Source organism: Sciurus vulgaris (assembly GCF_902686455.1).
Source record: "Sciurus vulgaris genome assembly, chromosome: 12".
NCBI lineage: Eukaryota > Metazoa > Chordata > Mammalia > Rodentia > Sciuridae > Sciurus > Sciurus vulgaris.
In genome coordinates, this window is record NC_136473.1 from 20,549,952 (window position 1) to 20,575,677 (window position 25,726).

At 37.9% G+C, this 25,726-nt stretch overlaps 1 protein-coding gene across 1 annotated transcript in view; it reads right to left on the reverse strand.

Annotated features, from left to right (window-relative positions):
• MYO3A (myosin IIIA) overlaps nucleotides 1-25,726 on the reverse strand; it is a 224,368-nt gene that overhangs the window by 87,929 nt on the left and 110,713 nt on the right. Inside the window, 5 exon segments of the mRNA XM_079107812.1 lie at nucleotides 11,895-12,009; nucleotides 12,098-12,196; nucleotides 20,007-20,209; nucleotides 24,453-24,536; nucleotides 24,629-24,733. Coding sequence (XP_078963938.1) covers nucleotides 11,895-12,009; nucleotides 12,098-12,196; nucleotides 20,007-20,209; nucleotides 24,453-24,536; nucleotides 24,629-24,733 — 606 coding nt within the window.

Sequence of the window (25,726 nt, forward strand, 5' to 3'; positions counted from 1 at the left end):
GTTCCTTTGCCCATTTCTTGACTGTGTTGTTCTTCTTGATGTTAAGGTCTTTGAGTTCTTTGTATATTCTGGTTATTAATCCTTTTTCTGAGGAGTAACTGGCAAAGATGTTCTCCCATTCTCTAAGCCCTCTCTTCATGCTCTTAATTGTTTCATTTGCTGTTCAGAAGCTTTTTAATTTGATGGCATCCCATTAATTGATTCTTGGTTTATTTTTTGAGCTTTACGGGTCTTGTTGAGGAAGTTGGTTTCTGCAATGATATGATGGCATGAGAGCAGGCCCTGTTTGATTCTTCTAGTACACAAAGTTTCTGGTCTAATTCCTAAGTCTTGGATCCACTTTGATTTGGTTTTTGTGCAGTGTGAGAGGGATCTAGTTTTATTCTTTTACATATGGATACACAGTGTTTCTAGCACCAAAAACTACCTTTTCCCCAACGTGTGTTTTTGGATTCTTAGTCAAGTTTATTAGATGACCGTGAGCATGTATATGGGTTTGTCTGTGTCTTATATTCTTTTCCATTGGTCTTCATGTGTATTTTTATGCCAATCCTATGCTGTTTTTGTTACTAGAGTGTGTTGTATAATTTGAGATTAAGTATTGTGATGCTTCCTGCTTTGCTTTTCTTGCTCCGTATTGCTTTGACTATTCTGGGTCTTTTATTCTTCCAAATGAATTTAAAGGCTGTTTTTTTTTCTAGTTCTATGAAGAATGCCATTAGTATTTTTATGGAGATGGCATTGAATTTGTATATTGCTTTTGGTAGTATGACCACTTGGACAATATTAATTCTGCCTGTCCAAGAACATGGGAGGTCTTTCCATCTTCTAAGGTCTTCTTCAACTTCTTTCTGCAGTTTTCTACAGTTTTCATTGTAGAGATTTTTTTTTTTCTTACCTCCTTGGTCATTAATTCCCAAGGTTTGTTTTTGTTTTTTAGGGTTATGTCAATGGGATGGTTTTCCTGATTTCTTTCTCAGATGAAATTGCTATTGGAGTATAGGAATGCTATTGATTTATGAATGTTGATCTCTCCTACTACTTTGCTGAATTCATTTATCATATCTAGAAGTCTGGTGGAGTTTTCTGAGTCTTCTAGATATAGGATCGTGTCATCAGCAAATAGAGATAGTTTGACGTCTTCTTTTCCTGTATTTCTTTACTTTTTTTCTCTTGAATGATTGTTCTAGATAGAGTTTGGAGAACTACATTGAACAAAGGTGGTAGGTGAGAGTGGAAAGCCTTGTCTTGTTCCTGATTTTAGAGGAAATGCTTTTAGTTTCTCTCCACTCAGTATAATGGTGGCTTTGGATTTATCACATATAGCATTTATAATGTTGAGATAAATTTCTTCTATCCCTAGTTTCTCCAATGGGTGTTGGATTTTTATCAAATACTTTTTCTGCATTTATTGAGATGACTGTGTGATTCTGGTCCTGAATTCTATTTATGTGGTGAATTACATTCATTAATTTGCATATGTTGAATCAACCCTGCATCAATGGGATGAAAGCCACTTGATCATGCTGTATTGTTTTCTTAATATGTTTTTAATACAGTTTGATAATATTTTATTAAGAATTTTTGCATCTATGTGTAGCAGGGATATTGATCTATACTTTTCTTTCCTAGATGGGTCTTTGTCTGATGTTGGTATCAGGGTAATACTGGCTTCATAGAATGTATTTCAGAATGCTTCCTCCCTTTCAATTTCATGAAATAATTTGAGAAAGACTGGTAGTAGTTCTTCTTTAAGAGTCTGATAGAACTTAGCTGAGAATCTATCTGGTCCTGGGTTTTTCTTTGTTGGAAGACTTCTCATTTCTATTTCAATTTCATTACTTGTTATTGATCTGCTTAGGTTTTCTATCTCTTCCTGGTTCAATTTGGGTAGATCCTATGTGTCCAGAAAATTGTCAATGTCTTCTAGATTTTCCAGTTTATTAGAGTATAAATTTTCAAAATAGTGGTCCTCTGGGTTTCAGAAGTGTCTCCAGTGCTATCTCTTTTTTCACTTCTAATTTTGTTTATTTCTGTTATTTTTCTTACTGTTGATTTCTAGTTTTTTTAATATTATGATCTGATTTTATTTCATGTCTAATTTCAAAATGTGCTTTTTTTCTGATAAAGATGTGATTAATATAATGAATATAAAACTATTGTCTATGAACCTGAGTACAGATAACAAGGTGGCATTTCATCAAAAAGCATAAGGAGGAAAGGCTAAATACTGTCAAAGAGTGGAGAGGTTTGTTTGTATATGGAATTTTAAATGTTACCTACCCAAATTTTCATAGATTTTTCAAAGAGGCTCTGATGAAAACTGGATAGGAATGATACCTGAAAGATGCCCAGAGGAGTGTGTGATGCACTGGGTCACACAGCTAAATACCAGCTGAAATGCAGAGCTTGCTATGGCCCATTGACAGACAGGACAGAGCACAACTGTGAGAAATGGTCCAAACCTGTGACTTGGATTAAAATCCTCTACATCAATTGAAATAACCATATGATTCTTATCCTTAAGTCTATTGATATGATGGATTACATTTATTGATTTATGAATGTTGAACCAACCTCGCATTCTCAGAAAGAACCCCACTTAATCGTGGTGTACTATCTTCTTAATATGTTTTTGGATACAGTTTGCCAGGATTTTGGTAAGGATTTTTGCATCTATATTCATCAAGGATATTGGTCTAAAATTTTCTTTCCTTGATGTGTCTTTGTCTGGTTTGGGTATGAGGGTGATATTAGCTTCATAGAATGAGTTTGGTAGGGTTCCCTCCTTTTTTATTTCCTGGAATACTTTGAGAAGTATTGGAATGAGCTCTTCTTTGAAGGTCTTTTTTTTTTTTTCTTTGAAGGTCTTGAATGAGGGAACTTTGGCAGGCATAGAGGAAAATGGAGTGGAAGGGAGTGGAGGACAGAAAGATGGTAGAATGAAACAGACAGTATTACCCTATGTATATGTATGATTACATGAATGGTGTCAATCTACAAGGTGTACAACCATAGAGATGAAAAGTTGTACCCCATTTGTGTACAATGAATCAAAATGCAGTCTGTAAAAATAAAAAAAGATTTTAATAAAAATAAAAAAAATTAAAAAATTAAAAAATAAAGTCCTCTACAACAGTGATTTTAAACTAGAGGTTGTGGGGAGGGAGAAATGATTTTGCCCCCAGGGGACATTTGGCAATGTCTGGAGATAGTTAAAATTTTAGGCTATTATAAGCTATTGACCTCTAGAAGGTGAAGGTCAAGGATGCTTCTGAACCATCTACATTGCACAAGAGAGACCTCACAACAAAGAATTATCCGGTCCTAAACATTCTGAAGTTGGTAAACCCATATGAATAAGCAGGATCTAGATGCTAGACAAAGTCTCAAACTCCCTGTCCCAAAGAATGGTTCTGAACTTTCAACCTCAGCTCCTAACCGTAGGAAAACACAAAAGGAAGAAGAGGTGTTGAGGGAAATCAAATTCATAGCACCCATTCTGGGTTGACCTGCGTTCCCCAAATTTCCTACGTTAAAGTCCTAAGATACAGTATCTTAGAATGTGACCTTATTTGGAAACAGGATCACTACAGATGCAATCAGTTAAGATAAGGTCATACTGGAATAGGTTGGGTCCCTATTCCAACAGGACTGCTGTCCATTTAGAAGAATACCCCATGAAGACACACACGCACAAGGAGAATACTATGTGAAGATGACTGAAGGCAGAGAGCTGAGTGATGCATATGCAGTATGAAGAATGCCAAGGGTCATCAGAGAACCATTAGGTTCTAGAGGCAAAGAACAGATTGTCCATTACAGTCCTCAGGAGCCAACCCACTGCCATCTTGATTTGAGACTTCTAATCTCCTGTGCTTCAAACAATAAATTCCTATTGTTAAAGCCACTCAGACTGTGGTACTTTGTTATGTCATCCCTAGTAAACTAATACAGTATGGATGTTTTTTTGTTAAATATATGAAGAAGATATATAATTGTGGATCATTTGTTTATTTCAAAATGTTTGAGACCTTTAAAAATATCAGAGACATAGTAAATAATCTGACAATTTTTGTGACTTAAATGCTTATTTGATATGACACTTATGGTTTTAATTTGAAAAATATAACTTGATCAGAAATTACCTTCAAATGTGTAAGGTGACTTGATTTACTACATTAATACTTTTGAATTATTAGATTTTCAGGGTTAATAAGTTTAAGTGCTTAAGGAGATTTAGCTAAATGATTAGAAAGTTTAGGAAGTGTTTGTCTTATAAGCCAGCTTGGTTAGAGTGAATAAAAAAGGTATATAAGCAGAACTTTCAAGCTCAAGGAAGAAACTAGGTACTTGGTTTAAAGTCATTAATATACTGAATTAAGTAAATACAAGTGACTGTAAATAGTCCTTTTTGAGCACAAATGTGACTTCTTTGAACATCAAAAAAACCATCACTGTACAACTACAGTTAATTAATAAAAACATTTTTTAAAATGACCAGGAGAACAGCCTACACTTATCCATGAGGGACAAGGTCATGTTTAGATTCACAGACATGATCAGTGCACACACTCGCCTCTGGAATCACGTTCCTAACCAGTTTCCTTGCCTCTGGTCTTGCCCTTCTCCAATCCAGCTTCCACGTGGCTCTCAGAGAGATTTCTTTTCTAGCAGGCAAATCAGGTCATCTTAGTTCTCCAATTAAAATCCTTCCATGGGCCCTCTTCCCTTAGGGATAAAGTTCCAGCTCCTCACAAAGGCATGCAGAGGAGAATTCTGCATCTTCTGTGTCTCTCTGTTCTCACTTCCAGCTACTGTTATCTCGCATTTTCAGCCAGCCAAACTCCACAGAGTTTCCTGAGAATTCCGCCTTCTTTCCATACCTCAGTTTCTGGTTATGCTGTTTTCTTTTTTCCTACTCCCTTCACATAATGTCTTTAAATCTTTTCCTAATTCATGTTTCTGTAAAATTCTCTATTTGAGATCATAGATTTGCCTATACCTTACTGAAATTATGCAATGATGCTTCATGTATTAATCTTCTATCAGACTATATAAACTTATTGAGAAGAGACTGACTAATTGGTCTCTAATCTCTGGACCAGAGCCTAGTAGACAGCTGGCACTTACTAAATGCTTGTCAAACTATTTTGCTTTGTGTCAGTCGAGTGACAGTACAATTTTCTCCACTTTTCGTACAGAATCTCTCTTTTACTGGTCTCACTGAACATAAGACTAGTTTATAAATATCTTAATCTGTGCCTCACAGTTTATATTATCTTCCTCAGAATTTTCTTTTCATCTAAATGTCCCCTTCTTTTGGTCTCAAACACTGCACCCTGAGTTCATAGATTTTTGGAGAACAACCAAAACCTTGAGAACCTTATCTGTAGATGAGCTCTTTTCTTCCCAAAGTCAATCCACCCTCTAAGCGGCAGAGCTCCATGGCCTGAGGCCCTTTGTCTTGTGCTGCAGCGGGCTGGGTAGATGGAGGCTGGTGTGCATGGTCTTTTCGGTGAAATCTACTAATCCCTTTTTAGAACTTGAATCCACACGTGATGCCTAATTGAAAGGCATGTAAGGGAGAGGCAGCGGAGGGAATCATGCCGGACCTGAAAGCAGGGGACCAAGACAAGGTGGTCCCCTCCTTGGGGAACATGGTACCACCCAGTCTAGTCCTAGGACATATTGATAATTCCAGTGAGAAAAGACAGAGGAGGCAGGCTGGGGAGGAGGGGAGGCAAGCTGGAGAGGAGGGGCTGGGGTCCGGATGTTATCAGAGCTCACATATCAGGCAAATTGGAACTGATGGGAGAGAAGGCGAAACTCTGCAAATAGCATTTGCAGCTGTTAGTACATACGAGATATTATGTTCTCTATTCTTAGGTTGAATTCTGTACTTGAAGCAATAAAATGACATGAGCAATCTGCAAAGACTAGAATGAAATTAAATGGCCTTTAATTTTAGTCATAAGATCATAGTTAATGAGAGTTCGAAATGACTCAGAAATTAACCATCCCTCTTCTCTCCTTTTACTGATAAAGTCACTTAGATCAAAGGGGTTTAGCTATTGGTCTAAAGATACACAGCCAGAAACAAACAGTGCCAATGACATTAACCCAGGGATCTTGAACCTCTGGCACAAATACTTTTATTACACCAAACTGCCTTCTTGGTCCTCTTACTCAGTTCAAGTTGTCAATGTTGTCTGAATCATGACGTTCTAGAATTGTAACTAGTTGTGTCCTTTTTGAGTGAAAACAACTATGTATCAAATTATTTTTAAATTTTTAAATGAACAACTAAAAGGGAAATACATAACCCGCCCATCCGAGTCAAAAACAATTTTTTAAAAATGAAGTGATTGTACTTTATGGAAAGTCAATGCTTTGTATGATGCTTCAAAATATTTAATTTTGATCCCAGGCTCTTTCACAAATATTATTTGATCCTAACTAAAATCCGAATGGATTAAACCAAAGGAAAAAAAAAATGCCAGTTTGTGATTTTAGACTATCATAAGAAATATAAGTAAAATTAAAGCAGAAATGAAGTGCATTCTCATAAGACAGATGACTGTGGATGCAAAGAAAAACAAAAATTCCTATTATGAAATGGTCTCAATGGCCTGGTGAAAATGGTCTCCAAATGAGTTGAACAACTAATCACTTATTTTAAAACTCTGGAAGGAAATCATGTGGTTTAAAGATTTTCAAGGTTTCCAGTTTGTGTTATTTTTCGAGAACTTCTCATTCTGATTTGCCTGTCATTCCTCTGGATCACCCTGAATCACAAATGACAGGTGGAAAGTAAACCCTGGGATTGTTTAAAGAGACAGACACACTCTAGGTGCTGTCAACACCCCTGAGAGAAAGTGGGAGAGGAAGAGAGAGACGGACTCTGTCCTGGAGAGTCACCGAAATTGTGCAGCAGTGAGTAGAGACAGCAGCGTGCTCTGCTTGCAGCACATGACACCCGTGCTCTCCCACTTGATGTTCAAAGCTGCCTCTTTCCGAAATGGATTTGAAGCAGCTACTGACAAAGAACAGATCTAAAAAACCAAAAAGATACCATTTAAAAAATAAGGAAGGGAATAAAAGAGAAACAAACACCCACTCAGTTTGATTATAGGGTTTTGGAACTAGGCCAGTCTGCCCTGCTCACTCCCAGTCTCTGCTTGAGATGGGAGATCACCACATCCTAGGAGGGTCACCCTGAACTATATTAAAAATCTTCTTATATTATCTAGCAGCGATGCTGCTCCTGAACCAGAAACAGATGTTACAGTATCCTTTATCCTAAAAGACAGGTTGGGATGTTTAATAAACCCTGAGTATATTTAAATTTGGAACACAGAGTTTGAAATGAATTAGATTTGTCAGGAGATGCTAACTGCAAAACTGGTTTAATTTTAATGTTGCTAAACATTGCTCTACTAAGCAAGAGAAAGTAGTTGAACCAAATATAAGTGAAACATTGCCTCTAATGAGTGGAACTTAGAAGTAAACAAACCAATTAAAAGTGATTCCTTGCTTCTAAGATAGCAACCTCTGGGGGAGTGGATTGGTAAGAAGCAAATCAGCTCTTCTGATGACAAAAACAAGGAAAAGAACTACAAACAGGTCCATCCCCTGGTCCCAAGCAGGGGCTGGCTGCCATGATTGACATGCTGCATCTTGCGATTTCGAGGATGCCCTGAGATTCAATTTGCTTCTCCTGCTTTCCGCTAACCAGGCTCCCAACAGAGTCAAAAGGAGCATCTATTCTAAGCAATACTGATCTGATAAGCAGGGAGTAGGGAAAATGAATATGCTGCCTTTTTCTTTAATCAATGCACCCCAAATAAATCAGCTCTGCTTTAAGAGCCAGGGTGCTCTGGGTGCTTAAATCAGTTTGTCTTCACAGGTATGGGCTAAGGGAGGGGCAAGGACCAGCTTAGGAAGAGGCTAGGGTTGGACAGTATCAAAGGAAAAGGGAAGGCAGATTGAATATGAATTTTTGCTGGAGGGAGTGACAAGCATGCAACTGGGAAGTTGCCAAGCCCAGGATAGGGTCGGGGTAGGGGTGGAGTGAGGGGCACACTAACCAACACCCTGCCAGCCAGAGCAGCCAATGAAGGGCTTTTACATCAGTGCAGCTGACCTAGGGATTATACTGTGTTGAAACACTTCGGGGAAGATAAGACTTTGGTCCCTGGAGCCAGAGTAAGAACAGAGATTCAAGGGGTCCCCTTGAATTCTGGGGCACGGATCAGAGCACAAAAATGGGACAAAGATTGGAAGAGAGCAGCACACGGAAAGCCATGTGGTGTCTCCTGGGGCTTGTCTGCATTCTCTGGGTGGAGGGTCACATGGCGTGTCACATGACTGACGTTCATGTCCTCTGCATCAGGGAGTTCTTCTTCCAGAGCTAAAGTCATTACAGACACATTTATTTCACTGATAATACAAATATCTGTTTTTCTCAAGTGTGTCAGACTCATCTCTGACTCTAGATACTACAATTCAGACCTTGTGCCCCAAAGGCACTCAGGTAAGGCCAACAGCACAGAGTTGAGCATGATATGATGTCCACCCTCCAGACCTCCTGCCATGTAGAGGGGTATACACCACCCTACCCCACAGATGAGATATCCACAATATGCTTAGTGATCTCTCAGTTGTTCAACTCTTATTCAGTCCTCCTCATTTTTATCTGAACTCTCAAGCAAAGGATGCTATTTGTCAAGCAAATTCTCCCGTCCTTGGGCATTAACCCAGTCATCTTGCACCTTTGCTGTTTCTTTTATTTGGGTAGGAGCGGGAGGGACAGTAGAATGAAATTCACAAACTGGTCATTTTAAGAAACAGGCACTCTCTCTAGGAGAGAGTTCTTCACAGTGACATATTACAGCTAAGAACAGAGTCTGCAAAACTTCTTCAAAAGCTCTCAGAGGCCTTATGTAAACAATAGATTTTTGTTCTGTTTTAAAGCCTAAAAGCTATTTAATGCATCAAGGAGAGAAGGGCTCCAGACATCTCTATTCTGCCTACAGACCATGGATCTATTGAGTTCTCAGATTACAGCTTAGGTTTAGTAGTTGCCAAAGCTCCAGGTAGGGTCTATCAATCAATGAAGAAAATGCATCATTTAGAAGTGAAGGTGGTTAAGTTGCAGCTTCTACTTTAGAATGAAAAAGTTATTCAACTTCAACTCAAGAATTCCTATGAGTAAAGTATCAGACTAAATATGGGTTCAACCTTGATTTATCACTGAGTAGAGAACAATTTCCTTCTTGTCCTTATGATTCATAATGTTCTGGCAAAAAACCCTGAGAACTCTTTGGGGGAAGTCATTGGGAAGTCTTTGGTCCCAACAGACTCCTTGATTGGTTCTCCTTGATTGGTTCTAGAAACATCCTTCCAGGTCTCTACTAGCTCCTCAGTCAACTTGTCCCTATGAACAAGTGATTTATCTAGAAACAGTTAGTCATGTTTGTTCCAAACTCAGGCCAGGAACTCTTAAGTCCTGAGGCTGAAAAAGCAGTCAAGTAGGAATAAGTCTCCCCCTCAAATCTGAGTTCCTCCTGGCTCTAGAAAAAGATCACATTAGAAAAATTTACCCCAAAATCCGATGGTTACACCATAGCCATTTCTTTGCCTATGACAAATCAGATTACACTGAATATTCACTGTTATAGATATTGTCTGGTTCCTTGGTCAAGTCCAACAAAGTTCATTTCATATGTGTTTTGATTTCTCATTCTCTTAAGTTAGAGAAGCCAGTGTCTCATATAATTATTTTACTTTTTCCAATTTTCGGGGCTCTTACAAAACAAAATCTTTCTAAAAGCCCCTATTAAGAGAGCTCTTAAAAATAACTGGGACTCCATTTGAATCTATATATTTTTATTTTATCAAAGATCTGCTTGGAATGTCTCTGAGTTGTAATATTAGGCTTGGGGAGTTGAATTGCTGGAGATCTCTGGGAACATTACGGACAAAGAGTACCCTGGATAGACCTAACCCTCCCCTGTTAGGCAGAGCCCTAATTCCGAATAAAAAAGAAAAAAATATTTATCTGTTCTTCTTCAGCCTCAACCAGTTGGTAGAGATCACAGATCACACTTCATTCCCTGGGGGCAAAGCCTTGAGAATATTGTTTCTCAGGCCTTTTTCAGAGATACCCAAGATGGGGGCAACAGCATTCAAAGACAAGGCAGGACTGGAGGCCACCTGTCACTGGAGCAGAAATGGCAAAAGTTCCATATTTGGACAAAATCCTCTTGGCAGCACACTTTGTTGTATGCCAAGAACAATTATGTCTTTAGAAATATTACTTTCTAACAAGTAGATGGATCATGGGACTAAATATTATTGTAGACAGCCTTATATTTCAGAAGGTAACTGCTATAGTCTGGACCTTGTATCTCTGCAAAGGGCCTCCCTGTTAAGGACTTGAACACTAGTGTGGCACTACTGGGAGGTCATAGAACCTTCTGGAGATGAGACCTAGTGGGAGGTCTTTAGGTCACTGGAGGTGAGTCCTTGAAGGGAATTGTGGAACCCTAGCTTCTTCCACTCTCTTTTAACTCCATGTTTTGTGATATAAGTGGTTTTGCTCCACCAAACATTTCTGCCATGATTGCTGTCTCACTGCAGGTCCAAAGCAATGAGGCATCGCAGTTTGATGATTCATTGACTAGATCATCAACACTTGAACCAAAGCATACCTTTTCTCTTTGTAATTAATTATCTCAGGTATTTCATTATAGTGGTGGAATGCTGACTAACACAGGAGTCAATAGTACCCTAAAAGTAGACTATAAAATGATGATATTACATAACTTCACTGTACATATTTTGAAAAAATTTTCTAAAGTTTCACTTCTGTCAGTATCTCCACATTTTATATCCTGCTGATAACATTTTCTAAATCTTTGAGAAAATTAGGCCTTTTTTTTTTTTTTAAGTTTAAGTTCTTAGAGATCTGATAACCCAAGGAATCTCAGTAAACTTCTCAAGTGGACACATTACCTGTTTAAAGCTGCAGGGGAGTGGAGAGTAATTTATAAAAATTCCATGAATAGCATAGTATTTTCCTGAAATGGTTCATCTAAAAGACTCACATTCAGAGTGAAGTTTGCTTTTATTACAGGGTCACAGGGTCTGAATCAACACAGCAAACAGGAAACTGCAAAGAGAAGGTTTGAAGGCTGCTCTGGAAGCCCTCGGGAATGCCTAGTAAATGAGATGCTTTGGTGTAAAAAAAAAAAAAAATAGCCCATGAGACAGAAGGAAATTTTTATTATGCAAAGATACATTTACAGCCTTAAAGGACTTCATTATTAAGTTAGAAAAAATGATGAAATAGAGGAAACAAGTCTTAAGGAAAAAATAAAAAGAAACCTAATGACTAAATAAAAATGTAAAAAAAAAATTGATATCAATAATACTGATAATGAAAAATGTGTAATATATGTAAATACATTCAACCATTTTTGGTTTTCACATTTTTAAAAGTAAAGATTGAAAACTCTTTGTAAGCCCGGTGAAAGATTAAAGATCAAGGCCAAAAATTATAGATGGTTAGAATGAGAAAGGAACCAAAGCTAGAGATACAGATAAATTTAAAGAGTTATAAGAAAATTCAGTGAGCACATTTATGGCATCAAATTTGATTATTATTACTTGACAAATTTCAAATAACCTCCAAAGCAAAGAAGAATGAATGAATAATTACTGTAAAAGAATCAGAAACATTATAGAAAGATTCAATATGAAAAAGGCCCCAGGAACAGATGCTATGTAAAACACTTAGCCTGGCATGTATTAATTACTCAATAAATGCTCACTTCTGCCATTAGTGATGACAGAAAGATACTTTAAGTTCAGATGTCTTTCTTACTTACCTCCATTGTAAAACCTATGACTTTGAAACACTGCTCAATTAATTCATACTGGGCTTTATAGAAACTATTATTCATCATGTCCTGTACCGTTCTGAGTTGGTCATTGTGTAGGTACCTGAAATAAAGTATTAAAGGACAAGTAAAAATCTAAAATTAAATGGATATGAGGACATTTCTTAGGAAAGTACAACCTGATAGATTACCTGGGAGGCTTATTTTCAGGCAATTTGTAAAGGGCCAGTTTCTTCTTTTCAGCTAACCCAGCATAAATGTAGTAAAAAATATGAAAATTTTTTTCTCCACTGGGGGGGGAAAAAAACATTTTCAGTAAGGTGGTTAGTAAGAACATTTATGAATTGTTAAAATACTTGACAATGCAACTTATTAGAACAAAAGAACTGAAAGAGCCTGAATATTCCATCTGGCTTTCTGGGGTTGTTATTGTTGCATTATTTTCAATAACCACTCTCAGTAAATTCCACCCACCATAATAAACACTTGATGCGAATCATTCAATGTCTGTTGGTGGATGACTTCCAGGCATTGTTCTAGACACTGGGAATACAGCAGGAACAAAGTAGTCAAGAATCCCCAACTTCTTGGAGCTTACTTGTCAGGGAACAGACAGGAAAAGAAACAAATAAAATATATAGCATGCCAGCTGGCGGTGATACGTGTTGCATTCTCTAACCTACCACCACAACTCCCTGAGGTAGGTATGGTTTCCCCATTTTACGGATCAGGAAAATCAGACTAAGAGCTACCAAATTCCCCCAAAGAAACAGTTGATGACTATGTTGGGTTCAAACCAGGTCTATTTGACTCCAAAGTTCATGTCTGTAACCATCTATTTACACTTTCTGAGGCTCAGTTTTCTCAACCGTGCGAGGGGGTCTCTTTCTTGTAATTCTCTCAAATTCCACGACCCTGTGGCTCTAGGTATAAAGACCATTTCCCAGATGCTAGAATCATACAATGAGGGGAATAGGGATCACAAGAAGGTAAGTCTGGCTCAGGATGTCCCATGGCTTATTTGCTGGGACTCCAGGGTTCATCCCCTTATCCTCTTTCCCTTGGGTCCTCCTTTCACTCTGATGGGCTCTTAGAACAGACCATGCTTGCAGGTTCTCATTGAAATGAAGAAGAAGGCCTTTCCTGAAGTTGGTGCATCTCCACTGTCCCTTCTTTGCACCCTGGTGGCCATCTGGGAGACCTCCAGGTTTGCATCTCTCTTGTGGAATCCTCCTTCTTATCCTCCACTACACCCTCCTCTTACGTGTGGTCCTAAATCCTCCCTTGACTACACATTCTACTATGACCAGGCTCACAAATGGAGTTGGGTCAGGGGAGGGTTCTTCTTAAGAGGGTTAAATTAATTATAAGGCCTCAACTGTCAAGACTTCGTTATCCTTGCTTCTTTCTATTATTCCTCCTTTTCAGTTAGTATGAAACTCACATCCATCACAAATCTCTGGATGTGACCACAGGGGACAGGTTTTAAGATCCTACACTATTGATCCTCCTTGCCTGCCCTAGGCCTCTCTCATCATGCCCTGTTACTGTCTGGATATTAGGTGTTCCGCAAAAGTTTCTGTGTTAATTTCGGGAATATTCAGAGGTAAAATGATTAGATTTTGAGAGCTGTGATCTAATTAGTTCATCCTACTTTGAAAGCACTAACTAGGTGTTAACTATGGGCAAATGGGGCATGGCTGGAGGACGTGGGTCACTGGGGGTGTGCCCTGGAAGCGTTCATCCTCCCTGTGGGCCCCCTCCCACCTACCACCTCTCTGGTTACCATGAGTGGAGCAGTGCTTTTCTACCATGCCCTTCCACCATGATGTTCTGCCTCAACAATGGAGTTGGCCAATTATGGACTGAAGTCTCTGAAACCACAAGCCAAAATAGTTGTTCTTGTCAGGTGTTTTGGTCTCAGTGACAAAAGATAACACACTCCCTACTCCAGGGCAGCCTGTCTTTCCTCTTTTGAGACGCTGTTCCTTTCCCTCACCTCCTTCGTAGCCAGTGTCAATGAAGTCAGAAGCTAATGAAATATTTTCAGATGAGGAATTACTATTATCATGGTGATATTTTCCTTGAACAAGGGAGCCCTTAAAGGTTTTTCCACATGTGTCCATGGAATAGGAAAACAGTGTACTTGATACTACGCATAAGCCTGCACAAATTGTTTTACTTAAAAGATAATAATGGAGTTTACCACTTCTGAGGTCTTCCCCTCCTATGTATGATATGCAATATAACCTCAGTGGACAAGAACATTTTAACTTTTTCTTGTTAGAAATTATTTATTCTTTCTGAACACAGAAGTTTTCAATGTTAACTCAAACATACACGTATAGATTTCCTTTTCCAATGATGCAGTAAAAGAAGTTTGGAGTTTTGGAACATCTGTGGCTTTATTTTATAATCTCTAGTTTTGGTTCAAGATTTTACCACAAATCATTGCAAGAATGATTTTTGTAGCAGTTCATTTGGGGCTTTAACACATAAGAACAGAGTTAAAGGTTTGATATCTTCATCATACCAATAACTCCCTTTTGTTTTTCCTGAAAATTAACAAATAAAAATACTTTATATGAACATGTAGAACTTGATAAAGTGAATAATACAGATCACTATTCTTTCTTGTTAGGATTTGAAAAGGAAGGAAGGAGTTTTCAAAGAGAGAAAAGTAACAATGCTGAATTGATTAATACATATTCTGGATTGAAACTCTGCCCTGGGTCTGGGAGGGAACAATATCACTAAGCCTTGGGAAGAGAGTTCAAGTGTCCAGGAAATCCAAATCTTTCAAATGTTGGGTCACCAGGGAACAAAGACTTGAGGTAAAATTGCAACAGGGGAAGAGAATGCAGAAGAAAAGTGAAAGAGTAATTACAGTGATCACAGAGACAAACTCAATACACCTCCTTAGAGGTGAGAATGAAGGGAGAATCAGATTTCCACAGTCAGCGAGGACAGTTCCAAAGGAGAAGGACAAAGGGAAAAGACACCGGTATGGGGACACAGAACAGGCAATGCAAAGGTAAACTTAGAAGAGAGGAGGACGTATACGTTTGGGTGTTGATTATGCAGAGCTAGCTGTTGAGACTGTAATGTCAGAAGCATTTGACAAATTGAGGAAGAAGAGAGAGAACAGAGACCAAGGCCTCAAGGACAAAGCTTGGGAAACACACATTTTAAGAGTGGATGGATGAATCTAAGTCAGAGAAGAAAAGTTCCGAGAGGCAGAAGAAAAATCAGGAGAAACCAGTTGCAGAGCTAGGACGTGAGGGTTTCCAGCGGGTATGCTTCACAGGTCAGATGCTTCCAGGAGGACCTGCAGAACTCTGTGCAGAATCCGTCCAATGAGCATCCTCCCAGCCCCTCTCTGTGGTTTGCCGCCGTCACAAGTAAGAGCTCAACAAACACAAACACACACACACAAGCAGGCTTAGAACAAAACTCAGTTTAGTTTAGTCCTCTTTTCTCACCACAAGATAATGAAATTCTCTAAGCCTAGCACAGCATATAATTTAGTTTGCTTTGTTCCAATGAAGTCACACTGATGGCTCTGTGTGTCACATCTTTAACACTAAAGTGATGCAATGTACAATTAGTGAAGTGACTCATAAATGTAGACACAAAATTAGTGGATTTCTCTTTAATTATCAGTTTACATTTAACGAGAATTGTAGTTGGACAAGACCTGGAAATACTGTGGGAGATATACTGACCTTCAGTGGATAAACAACCAGAGAGTTAAAACAGTGAGAAAAGAAGTCACCTCCAAAGATTACCCATCTCAGATCCTCCCCCAAGCCCCATGGAAGTTTCACTTAAAAAGACAGGGCCCCATAGCACATCACAGATGCCAATGTGACCAGAGGGTCCCAGGTCAGGACTGCCTGGGGCAAAAGCAGGATCTCAGCAAACTAACAAATAGCATTTCTCTGACTCTGGCCCCATTTACTTTGTGGGTTCTCTAATATTATTCTGGAGTTCCACTCAGTAACTTGCAGAAGTACCCTTAGAGTTGCCTCGGGTGTGTTCACCTGCCTTGGATCCTGAGGATCATCTTTGCACCCCAGGCCTCTACTATCCTTCAAACTGGCAAAGTCTTCTCAAGGGGATAGCTTAATTCATCTGAGCAACCTTTGAACTTTTGAAAGAATGGCCAGCAACAAGGTTTGGAAAGCTAATGATGAAGTTTTACCTTCTTAAGTCTCCATAGATATACATATAACAGTGCTTTCTGTTTTTATTTCTATTTCTAAGGTCCCTCCTCCTACACATCCGGTCTCCTCAGTCCCCCTCTTTGCCATTTTCCTGGTCATTCTTAGCAGCCCAATTCCATTTCCCACTCTGCTGAGAAAGTAGTGAGCTTTGCACCAAGGTATGCAGGGTTCTTAGGAGACTGGAAGCTGCTTTACCAAGGAATCATCTCTTATTTGGCTTATATCTCCTGTGCTTAGCAAATAGTAAGTAGTCAGTAAATATTTGTCAAATGGATGAATGAATGGATGAACAAATGGATAAATGCTGAGCTTTGGAGTCAGAGAGAGATGAGGGATCCAACTCCAACTCAGTTATGTACCAGTCTTTTGATATTAAGGCAACTTATTAAAATTCTCTTAGTTCCAGTTTCTTCATGTATAAAAGAGACAATAACACCCTGTCATCCAGCTGTAAGAATTAAATGGCATAATGGCTTTAGGGTGCTTAGTACAGTGCTTGACAGGAGTAATTGCTCCATAAATATATTTTCCCTCCCTCCACAGCAGAAAGCACCATGTCTGCCACTTCGTTTATGACTCTTAGGGAACCTAGTAAAGGGCTGGCAAGGGACAGAAGTGCAATCAATGCTTGCTGAACTACACTGTTGTAACAGGAGGAAATGGCAGTAGAAACTGCTATGATTTATGGTTGTGAGAATTACCCAGCACTGCCTTCAATATGTTCATTTTCTCCTTGAAATTAAGTAGACTCCTTAAAAAATTTCTTTAAAATCATCAACATTTAGAAAAAAAAATTGAGTGACAATTATAAGAGTGTCATCATGAGAAATGTAACCTAAAAACAAATGTGGTCAGAGACTGGGGTGGGGTGAGATATGTAGAGGTGAAAGAGAATAGAAGACAATTCTCTTAAAAGAAAAGGTAAGTTCAGTTTAAAATATATGAGTCTGTTCTGGTTCTTCCCTGCCCTTCAGGTCCATTCTCCAATCTTCTCTGCCTTGATCTGTGGCCCTCAGACTCACCTCTGCCACGGCAGCACCCGAGTCTGGGGTTCTGGGGCACTGGGGGTTCCATTTGGGTTCACTCACTAGGATGTGCAAGAAGGTACTGGAGAAGAGTGCCCTAACCCTTGCCTTCCCCTTGACAGAGGCTGCCTCCTTCAAAGCAAAAGACCTACAGGACAGTCCCTGCCCAGCAACTGCATTTCCTAGGCTCAGAGGCTTGTTCCCTCTCTCTGCCCTAAAGCCCTCTGGGTACAAATGGTTTCTCACACTTGTTAGTGCTGGGCATCTGGCCATTCCTTCATGATTCTTTGATGTCCTTTCTGACTTGGAAAATAGGTTTTGCAGTTAAACTCTTTGAACTTGTTCTTTCCTTCCTGTAACCCTGATGGATATACTAATCCCTTTAAATTTATAATTTAAAAAAGTACCTATGAATAATGCTTCTATTGTCTGTCTGATATTTTCATTTTCAAAGGTCACAATAAACTTCTCTAGAATGTAAAAAATGCAAATCACACTAAAGAAAAAAAAAGTAAAAATGGGAAGATGTTTTATTATCAATTATAAGGTAGCTGTGCGCAAATGATATCTGAGTTATATTTTAACTTCACTTGCAATTTGGGAATTGGAATGCTTTCCCCGATAAACAATATAGTAAAACTAAAATAGTTCTTAGGTATCTAGTATGACTTAATTTATAGCATGGCTTAAATATAATACGAATTACTTTAATTAATTAATTAATTAACTTATTTATTTATATTTGGTACCAGGGATTGAACCCAAGGGCATTTAACCACTGAGGCACATTTCCAGTCATTTTTATTTTTAATTTTGAGACAGGGTCTTGCTAAGTTTCTTATGGCCTTGCCAAGTTGCTGAGGCTGGTTTTGAACTTGTGATCCTCCTGACTCAGCTTCCTGGGTTGTTGGGATTACAGGCTTGCACCCCTGCACCCCTGTACCCTGCACACTATCTTTTAGAACTAGAGGGTAGTGGGCACACGGTAGTCTATGTGAGTGATGTTCTGACATATAACTCCATAGAACACACTGGGGACAAAACTGCTTGGCATTGCACAGCATGGTGGCTCCATCTAAATATCACCAGGTTACTGTGTGGTTCTGTCCCCAAGGCCTGAGAGGTTTATACAACTGTGAGAGTAGAACAAACAGCTTTGAGAACCAGTTAAGCTCTACATCTCCATAAGTAGATCCCAATGTCCCTCTAGGTATTGAGTGGGGGAGGTTCTACATGTTTACTAGAATCTGGGTGCTGGACACACATCAGTAGTAGCAGTTATCATTTATTAAACATCTTCAATGCTCCAGGTCTATGCTAGATGTTATTTCTAATCTTCATAGCTATCAACACCATGACCACTACTACCAAGGGCTTAAACTCTGTGTTCTTACTGTGTGCTATTCATTGTAATAAATACTATACTACCCACATTATCCTAATTGACAGGTAAGTTCTAATGCTATGTCCATTTTAAAGATGAAAAATTGAGGTGCAGAGAGGTTCAGTAAACTTCAAATCACAGACACAAACAACAAGTGCAGTCTTTAAGGTCCTGTCAGACTCCCACAAGTGTCTTTAAGATCCTGTAAGGGTCTTCAAGATTTAAATATCTTACCCAAGGTGGACTAATGAATCCTGGAAACATAATTCAAAATCAAATTTGTCTAATAATCATTTTTTACATATTTTGAATTAAGGACCCAAGGGTAACTACACACATTGAGGGTTGTGCTTAGGAGTTGGACTTCAGGCAATTTTATTCATGATCCTTCCTTCCTTCCTTCCTTCCTTCCTTCCTTCCTTCCTTCCTTCCTTCCTTCCTTCCTTCCTTCCTCCCTCCCTCCCTCCCTCCCTCCCTCCTTTCCTTCCTTCCTTCCTTCCTTCTTCTCTCTCTCTTTCTTTCTTTCCCTGTCTCTCTCTGTTCTGGGGATCAAAACCAGGACCCTGTGTATGCTAATGGTACACTTTACCACATAGGTACATCCCCATCCATATTCATGATTTATTTATAAACTGAGTGATAACAAATTTTAAAACACTTATATTAAATAATAATGTACTAATGCATAACAAGATATCATGTTCTTGTGAATTTAACATGACATATTACTACAATAGAGTATGTTTAGCATGAAACCCACGTGAAGAAAAAAGTAAGATTCTAATTTATCACACTTTCTTTAAAAATAATATGACTACCAGGATACAAATCCAATGTGTGACTATGGTTTCCTATAAGAACAACACAAATCTTTTGGAATCATTAGATGAAAGGGGAAATTTTGCCATTCAGCTATAAATTGCCAAAAGGGACTCATTCAATCTAATATCAAAAGAATCTAGATAGTAATGCTTTCAGTATGTTAGCAATAAAAAAGGCAAAACAATAGAGCTTATTTCTAAATCTTTTACCTGGTCCCTTATATGAAAACAAAGGAAGAACAGAATTAATATAAAGATTTGCATATATATATAATCATTAAAATTTTAAATTATTTCTCACTAAACTTCAAATTTCTTTGTTAAATTTCAAATTTCTTTGTATAGAGAAATATTTTCTTTCATACTTAAAAACTTTCATTTACTGTTAGTACCTCTCTGCTGGGCTTTTGGCTTGCTGCCTGATAACATGTTTTTTGGGTTATCTGTTTATTCCTCTACTGGATGCAACATATGTGAACCTAAGACAGTGCTGCATGGGTCTTTGTTTCCAATATTGTCTCACTCATAGTAGATTATCAACATCAGTTTGTTGAATGAGAAAGACCTTTTACTATTCAGATAGAAGCATTCATTGTCTTTGCTTACGTTCCCCAGAAAATAGAAGACATCCGACATGGACTTACATGGCTTGGTGGATAACTCGGGATTTCTCCAGAAGGTATTCAGAAATCTGTGCTCCCACTACAGCTCCAGAAGTGGTAAATTTCATTTCCAAGTATTTCCCAAATCGGCTGGAATTGTCATTTATAATAGTACAGGCATTGCCAAAGGCTTCTACCAAATTATTCACTTGTAAAATCTTCTCTTGCAGGGTTCTGTTATTAGCCTAGGGAGAAAATGTCAAGATACAAAAAAGTGTGAAATATTAATTTTGTCAATAATAAGATGTCTTTTCTTGATAAGCAATTTATGTATCTGGGAGCCTATTCTTGATAAGTCATCAGATGTTACAACCTGGTCTATACTCCCCCTCTAGGATATGTGTTCGCCCACTGGCTTTCTTAAAAGTGGATGAAAAGATATTCTACACTTTTCTGTTCGAATACAGTTCTGTGCAGTGCCTGACTGACAAACTCAACTTATGAGCAGCCTATGCAAACTGAAGTACACGTTTCATTTTGTTATTCTTATTCTACTGTCCTGGGCCCTTATCTCAGTCTTTCCCAAAGCTAGAACCACTTCCCTTTCTTCCACAGAAGCTGCCAACCTTGAAACTAAGAGAGTAAAGTTAACTCGAGAATTCAGAAGTGGAAGGCAGGGAATTGTGAACATTAAGAGCAGCTCAGAAGTCTGGATGGGAGCCAGTGTGGGGTCCCTCTATCTTCTCCTACCCCATCTCTATCTCTTCAAGCAAATGTTAGGTTTGTTTTCCTTCTTTACCATTTTACCTGTAATTCTACCAAATAAACATTTATTTGGGCTAAGAGCCAACCACTTTTAGAAAGGCATGTGTGTCCTCCTGTCCCCTTAATTCTCCACATTTTGGCAGAATTCGGCTCAAGGACATTATTGTCGGGGTTAGACCTTAATACCTGGCTGCAATCAGCTGTGTTAAAGTCATAGGTATATTTCAAGTTGCAGGAAAGGAGTGGTAGATAATTCTGGGACAGAGGCTACACTAGAATTTGAGTGGACTCCACAGAGGACAATCAGTAAGGTTTTGAGGCTGTATAAGGATCCTAGGAGTCTTTTAAAAGATGCAATAAGGGGTGAGAGAAGGGAGTAGGGAGTATTGGGACAAAGTTGACGCTTTAAAAAATTTTTTTTGGCTGGTGTGAACCCATGAAAAAGATGAGATAATATCTCCACCCACCTGCTAAGTAAGGATTAGAGGAACACTATTCCTGTATCCACAAGACATCCCATTTTGTTTGCATCTATTAAGTCTTTATCAGAGATAAGTAAAAACAAGATAAGACCTGATGAGGGTGCACGCGTGCGTGCACACACACACACACACAACATTAAATCACATATTTAGATCTAGAACAAGATGAAGAGATTAGATGAACAACTTTACTGACATCTACAAAACAGCATTCACACACGGTCAATCCATTATTGATGAGAACCTCTTGGTCTGCAAATCAAGACAGAAGAGGAAGGTGACCCTTGAGTACATTAATTCAGGTGTTCAGCTCTTCTACGCCAGGGTACCATGCTGGTCTCATTGGTCCCCTGCCCATCCCCCATCTTATTCCACTCTCCTTAAAATCTTTAGAATGATGTTTATCCTGGGAGAGGGGAGAGGCTGGGCAAGGGGATGGGAAGGGCCTGACATGAGGGGCCTGCAGCAGGTCCACCTTCCTAGTCTCTAGCAGCTCTTCTAGCCCTAAGGGCCACAGCCCTGGAGGGCAGAGGGCAGACTAACCACTCAGCAGAGCACACTTCTGCTCCACACCAACATGCCCAAGAGAAAATGCAAAAATCAGTCAGTTGGTGTCTAACAGGGACATGGGATTCCTTCTACTCATCATTCTGCAAATGAATTAGACTGAAGCAGCTATTTTATACTATGTGGCCTCAACAATTTCATAGGTTCGTGTTCACTGGTACTTCATAACACAAAATTCCTAAAATCACAATGCTGGCAATATTTTCCACCTGGCTCTAGTTATAACAAGGTAGAGCGCAATAAACATTTTCACAAGGTAAGTTGTATTCAATGCCTTTTTTTTTTTTTTTTTTTTTTTTTTTTTTTTTTTGCTATTAGTCTAATGAGAAAACACAATTCTTGGCTTATTTTAAGGGCTCTATTAGAAAAATCAAAGTTTACATCTTCAATTACTTTAAAAAAAAAAGGTGTAATTTATATAAAGAATCACCCTTCACAGTGTACAAGTCTGACAGGTTTTACAAACATATACAATTACTTAATCTCCATGGCAATCTACATCTAGAACAATCCCTTCCCCCTTCACAATTATGTCCCCCCCCCCCCCCCCCCCCCCCCCCCCCGCTCAGTAGTCAGTCCCTCCCTCTACTTTCTGCTCCTGTCAATCACCATCCCTGTCTTTTAAAATTCACAAGAATGGCACATTGAGTCATTGAGTAAATTGAGTCATATAGTATATTAGTCTTTGGAATCTGGTTTCTTTGACTTAGCACCATGCCTTGGAGATTCATCCGCTGAGATTCATCGTTTCCATCTGTATTTATTTCTTTTTATTGCTGACTATATTCCATTGTATGGATGCACTATGGTTTTTCTATTTTCTAGTTTGGGGTTTTCCACTTTCTGGAGTTTATTAACAAAGTTTCTCTAAATATTTATGTATAGGCTTTTGGGTGAACGTGGGTTTTCATTTCCTCTGGATAAATAGGCTTGCTGAACTGTGCAGGTAAGTGTAGTTTAGCTTCATAAGAAACATCCAAACTGTTTTCAGAGTGGCTTTACTATGTTGCATTCTCACTAGCAAGGGTTGAGAGTCCCAGCTGCTCTACATCCTGGTCAGCACTTTGCCTTATGAGATTTTAAAAACAAATTGTAACCAGTTCAATAGGTGCTTAATGGTGCTTAAGTGTGGTTTTAATTTGCATTTCCCAAATGTTTGTCCAACTACTTTTGATTTATTTGCCACTTATGTATCATCTTTGCTGAAGTGAATGTTCAATATTTTGTTCATTTCTTGTCATTTGAATGATTTGTTGATACTGAGTATTAAAAGTTTTTTCCATATCCTAGATACTAGATACAACTTTATTAGTTATGTGACTTGCAAATATTTTCTCTGAGAATGTGGTTTGTGTGTTCATTTTTTCAACAGTGTCACCAGAGATTAGAAGTTCTTAAATTCTGGTCAAATCTGATTCTTCCTTTTACAGATTATGCATTGCATGTTGTATCTAAGAACTCTGATTATCTCAAGAGTTCTAAGAGCTTTGACTACTATCTTCTAGAAGTTTCATAGTTTCTGGTGTTACATTTAAGGTTATTATCCATTTTGAGTTAACTTTCAATAATCTGTGAGGTCTAGATTGGGGTTCATTTTTTTTTTTTTTTGGTGTGGGTATATACAATTATTCTAGCACCGTTAGTTGAAAAATTAATTCTTCATTTATTGACCATGCACCGTTATCAAAAATAAAAAGAAACATGTGTTCTCTATTTTCTTCCAATAATCATATGTCATCCTTCCTTTAATAACATACTTCTTGAGGGTCTATTAGGGAAGGGGACAAGGAGAGGACAAGAGAGGGTGGTAAAGAAGGTCAATACAACCAAAGAATGATATGTGCATGTATAAAAATGTTATAGTCAAACCCACCAATTTGTATGATTGCGAATCAATAATGATAATAAAATAGATATATAAATGACACATCTCTTGGCCATTGCAACTTTAATAAATTCAACAGGTAGAATCAATACTCCAGCTTTCTTCTTTTTCAAAATGATTTGGCTAGTCTAGGTCCTTTGCCTTTCCCTATATATTTTTGATTCAGTGTATTAATTTCTGCCAAAAAATTCTTCTGGGATTTTTACTGTTATTGCTTTGAATGTCAGGTCAATTTGTGGAGAACTGCAATCTTAATAATATTGAGCCATTTGATATATCAATGTGGTATATTTCTACATTTATCTAGTTTTTCCGAGACGTATAATTTTTTTTCTAATTTTCAGCATACAAATCCTGCACATATTTTATAAAATTTAAACTTACATAGTGCCTGTTTTGTTTGGGTGCTACTGCAAATGGTACTTTAAAGCTTCAATTTGTAATTGCTTATTTCTAATTTACACATAATATTAAAATACAATTGACTTCTGTACAGTACTCTATTTTAACCTGCTAGTGACAAAAGCAAAGAAAGAGTCATTCAGCAAGTGCTTTGGGGCTCAACAGGGAAAAGGTCACATTCATAAAGGCTTGGCTAAGAAAAGTGAGAGAAGTGTATCTGCCTTTTATATTGTTTGCTCTATTTTAAACTCAAATGATAGCAATTGTGTTTTATAATTTCCGTGCATTATTAAATGTGGGAGTTAGGGAATATTAATCTAATTAATTATATGAAATTCTGAAATATAACAAATATCTCTGCTAGGACAGAGAAGAAATAAATCATACCTTTCCAAGCACTGTCAGTTGCTGAACTAAAAGATGAGCACTTTCAGTTTTCCCAGCACCACTTTCTCCAGAAATAACTATGCACTGCAGAGGGGAAAAAAGAAACTGTTAGACATTATCCTCAGAAAATTCAACTGGCACACAAGAAACTCAGATGGGAATGTTACTAGCCTTACCTGGTCTGAATTATATGTGACCATAGACTGATATCCTAAGTCAGCTATTGCAAAAACATGAGGAGGGTTGGCGTTTCTCTTTGCTCCAATATATAGTTTGGAATGCTAAAGGTTAAAAAAATATGTTTTGTAGGATATTTTAGTTTTGCTTCTGCTTTTGTTTAAACTCTGGACTATTCACAGATAGAGTACTAATTTTTTAAAGCAGAATATAAATAAAATACAATTACATGCCAGAAAATATTACACACACATACGCATGCATGCACAAATTGCAAATTATGTAAAATAAAATATGTGTATCACTTCTGAAACAGAACTGAAGGCTTCAAAATACTATTACTTGTTTAAATTTAAAATACTTTGTAAATAAGAGAGTCAGGTATCATTTTGTTGACTGCTCCTTGTATACAATAATGCCTGGCATATGATTTTATTTGCTTTTATTTCATTTACTCTAAATTGTCTTGTTTGATTTGTACAAGATCGCATAATTAATTTGCAGCAGGATTCTTCTAAAGCCCAACTTCTGTAATTAGGTCAAGGCTCTAAATTTTAGGTTGGTAGAAGGTAACATATATATTTTTTTCACATGCAAAATATAACTTAGGCAAAATACTAAATAATTTTCTAGAGTATGCAAACAGCTGGAAAAGAATAGGCCCAATTAAAAATGAAAAACACGCAAGTTTAATTCTATATTTAAACCACTAGGGGTTAAATCATAGATAATTATATATTCATATTCATAAAACACATCCAGTATGATAGTAATGAAGCCAATCAATACAATGAAAGGAATTTTTAAAGCCACAACAAATTTTGCAGCCACTAAGTACATATTATACACATAAATAATGTAGTTGCACTTTTGACTTTTCGATATTGGTTTGAAGGCAGATATTAAGTATATACTTTATTGTAGACATCAGTTTAGCAAGATACCATGTAGTACAGAGCTGTTACTAGTAACTGTAACTAACACTCTGAAAGGTACTTTTGGAACAAGAAAAACTACATGCTGCACTAAGATTGACTTCATCTATTTTTTCCTGTCTTTATGTTTTAACAGTAACTATATAACTTCTTTTTTTAAAT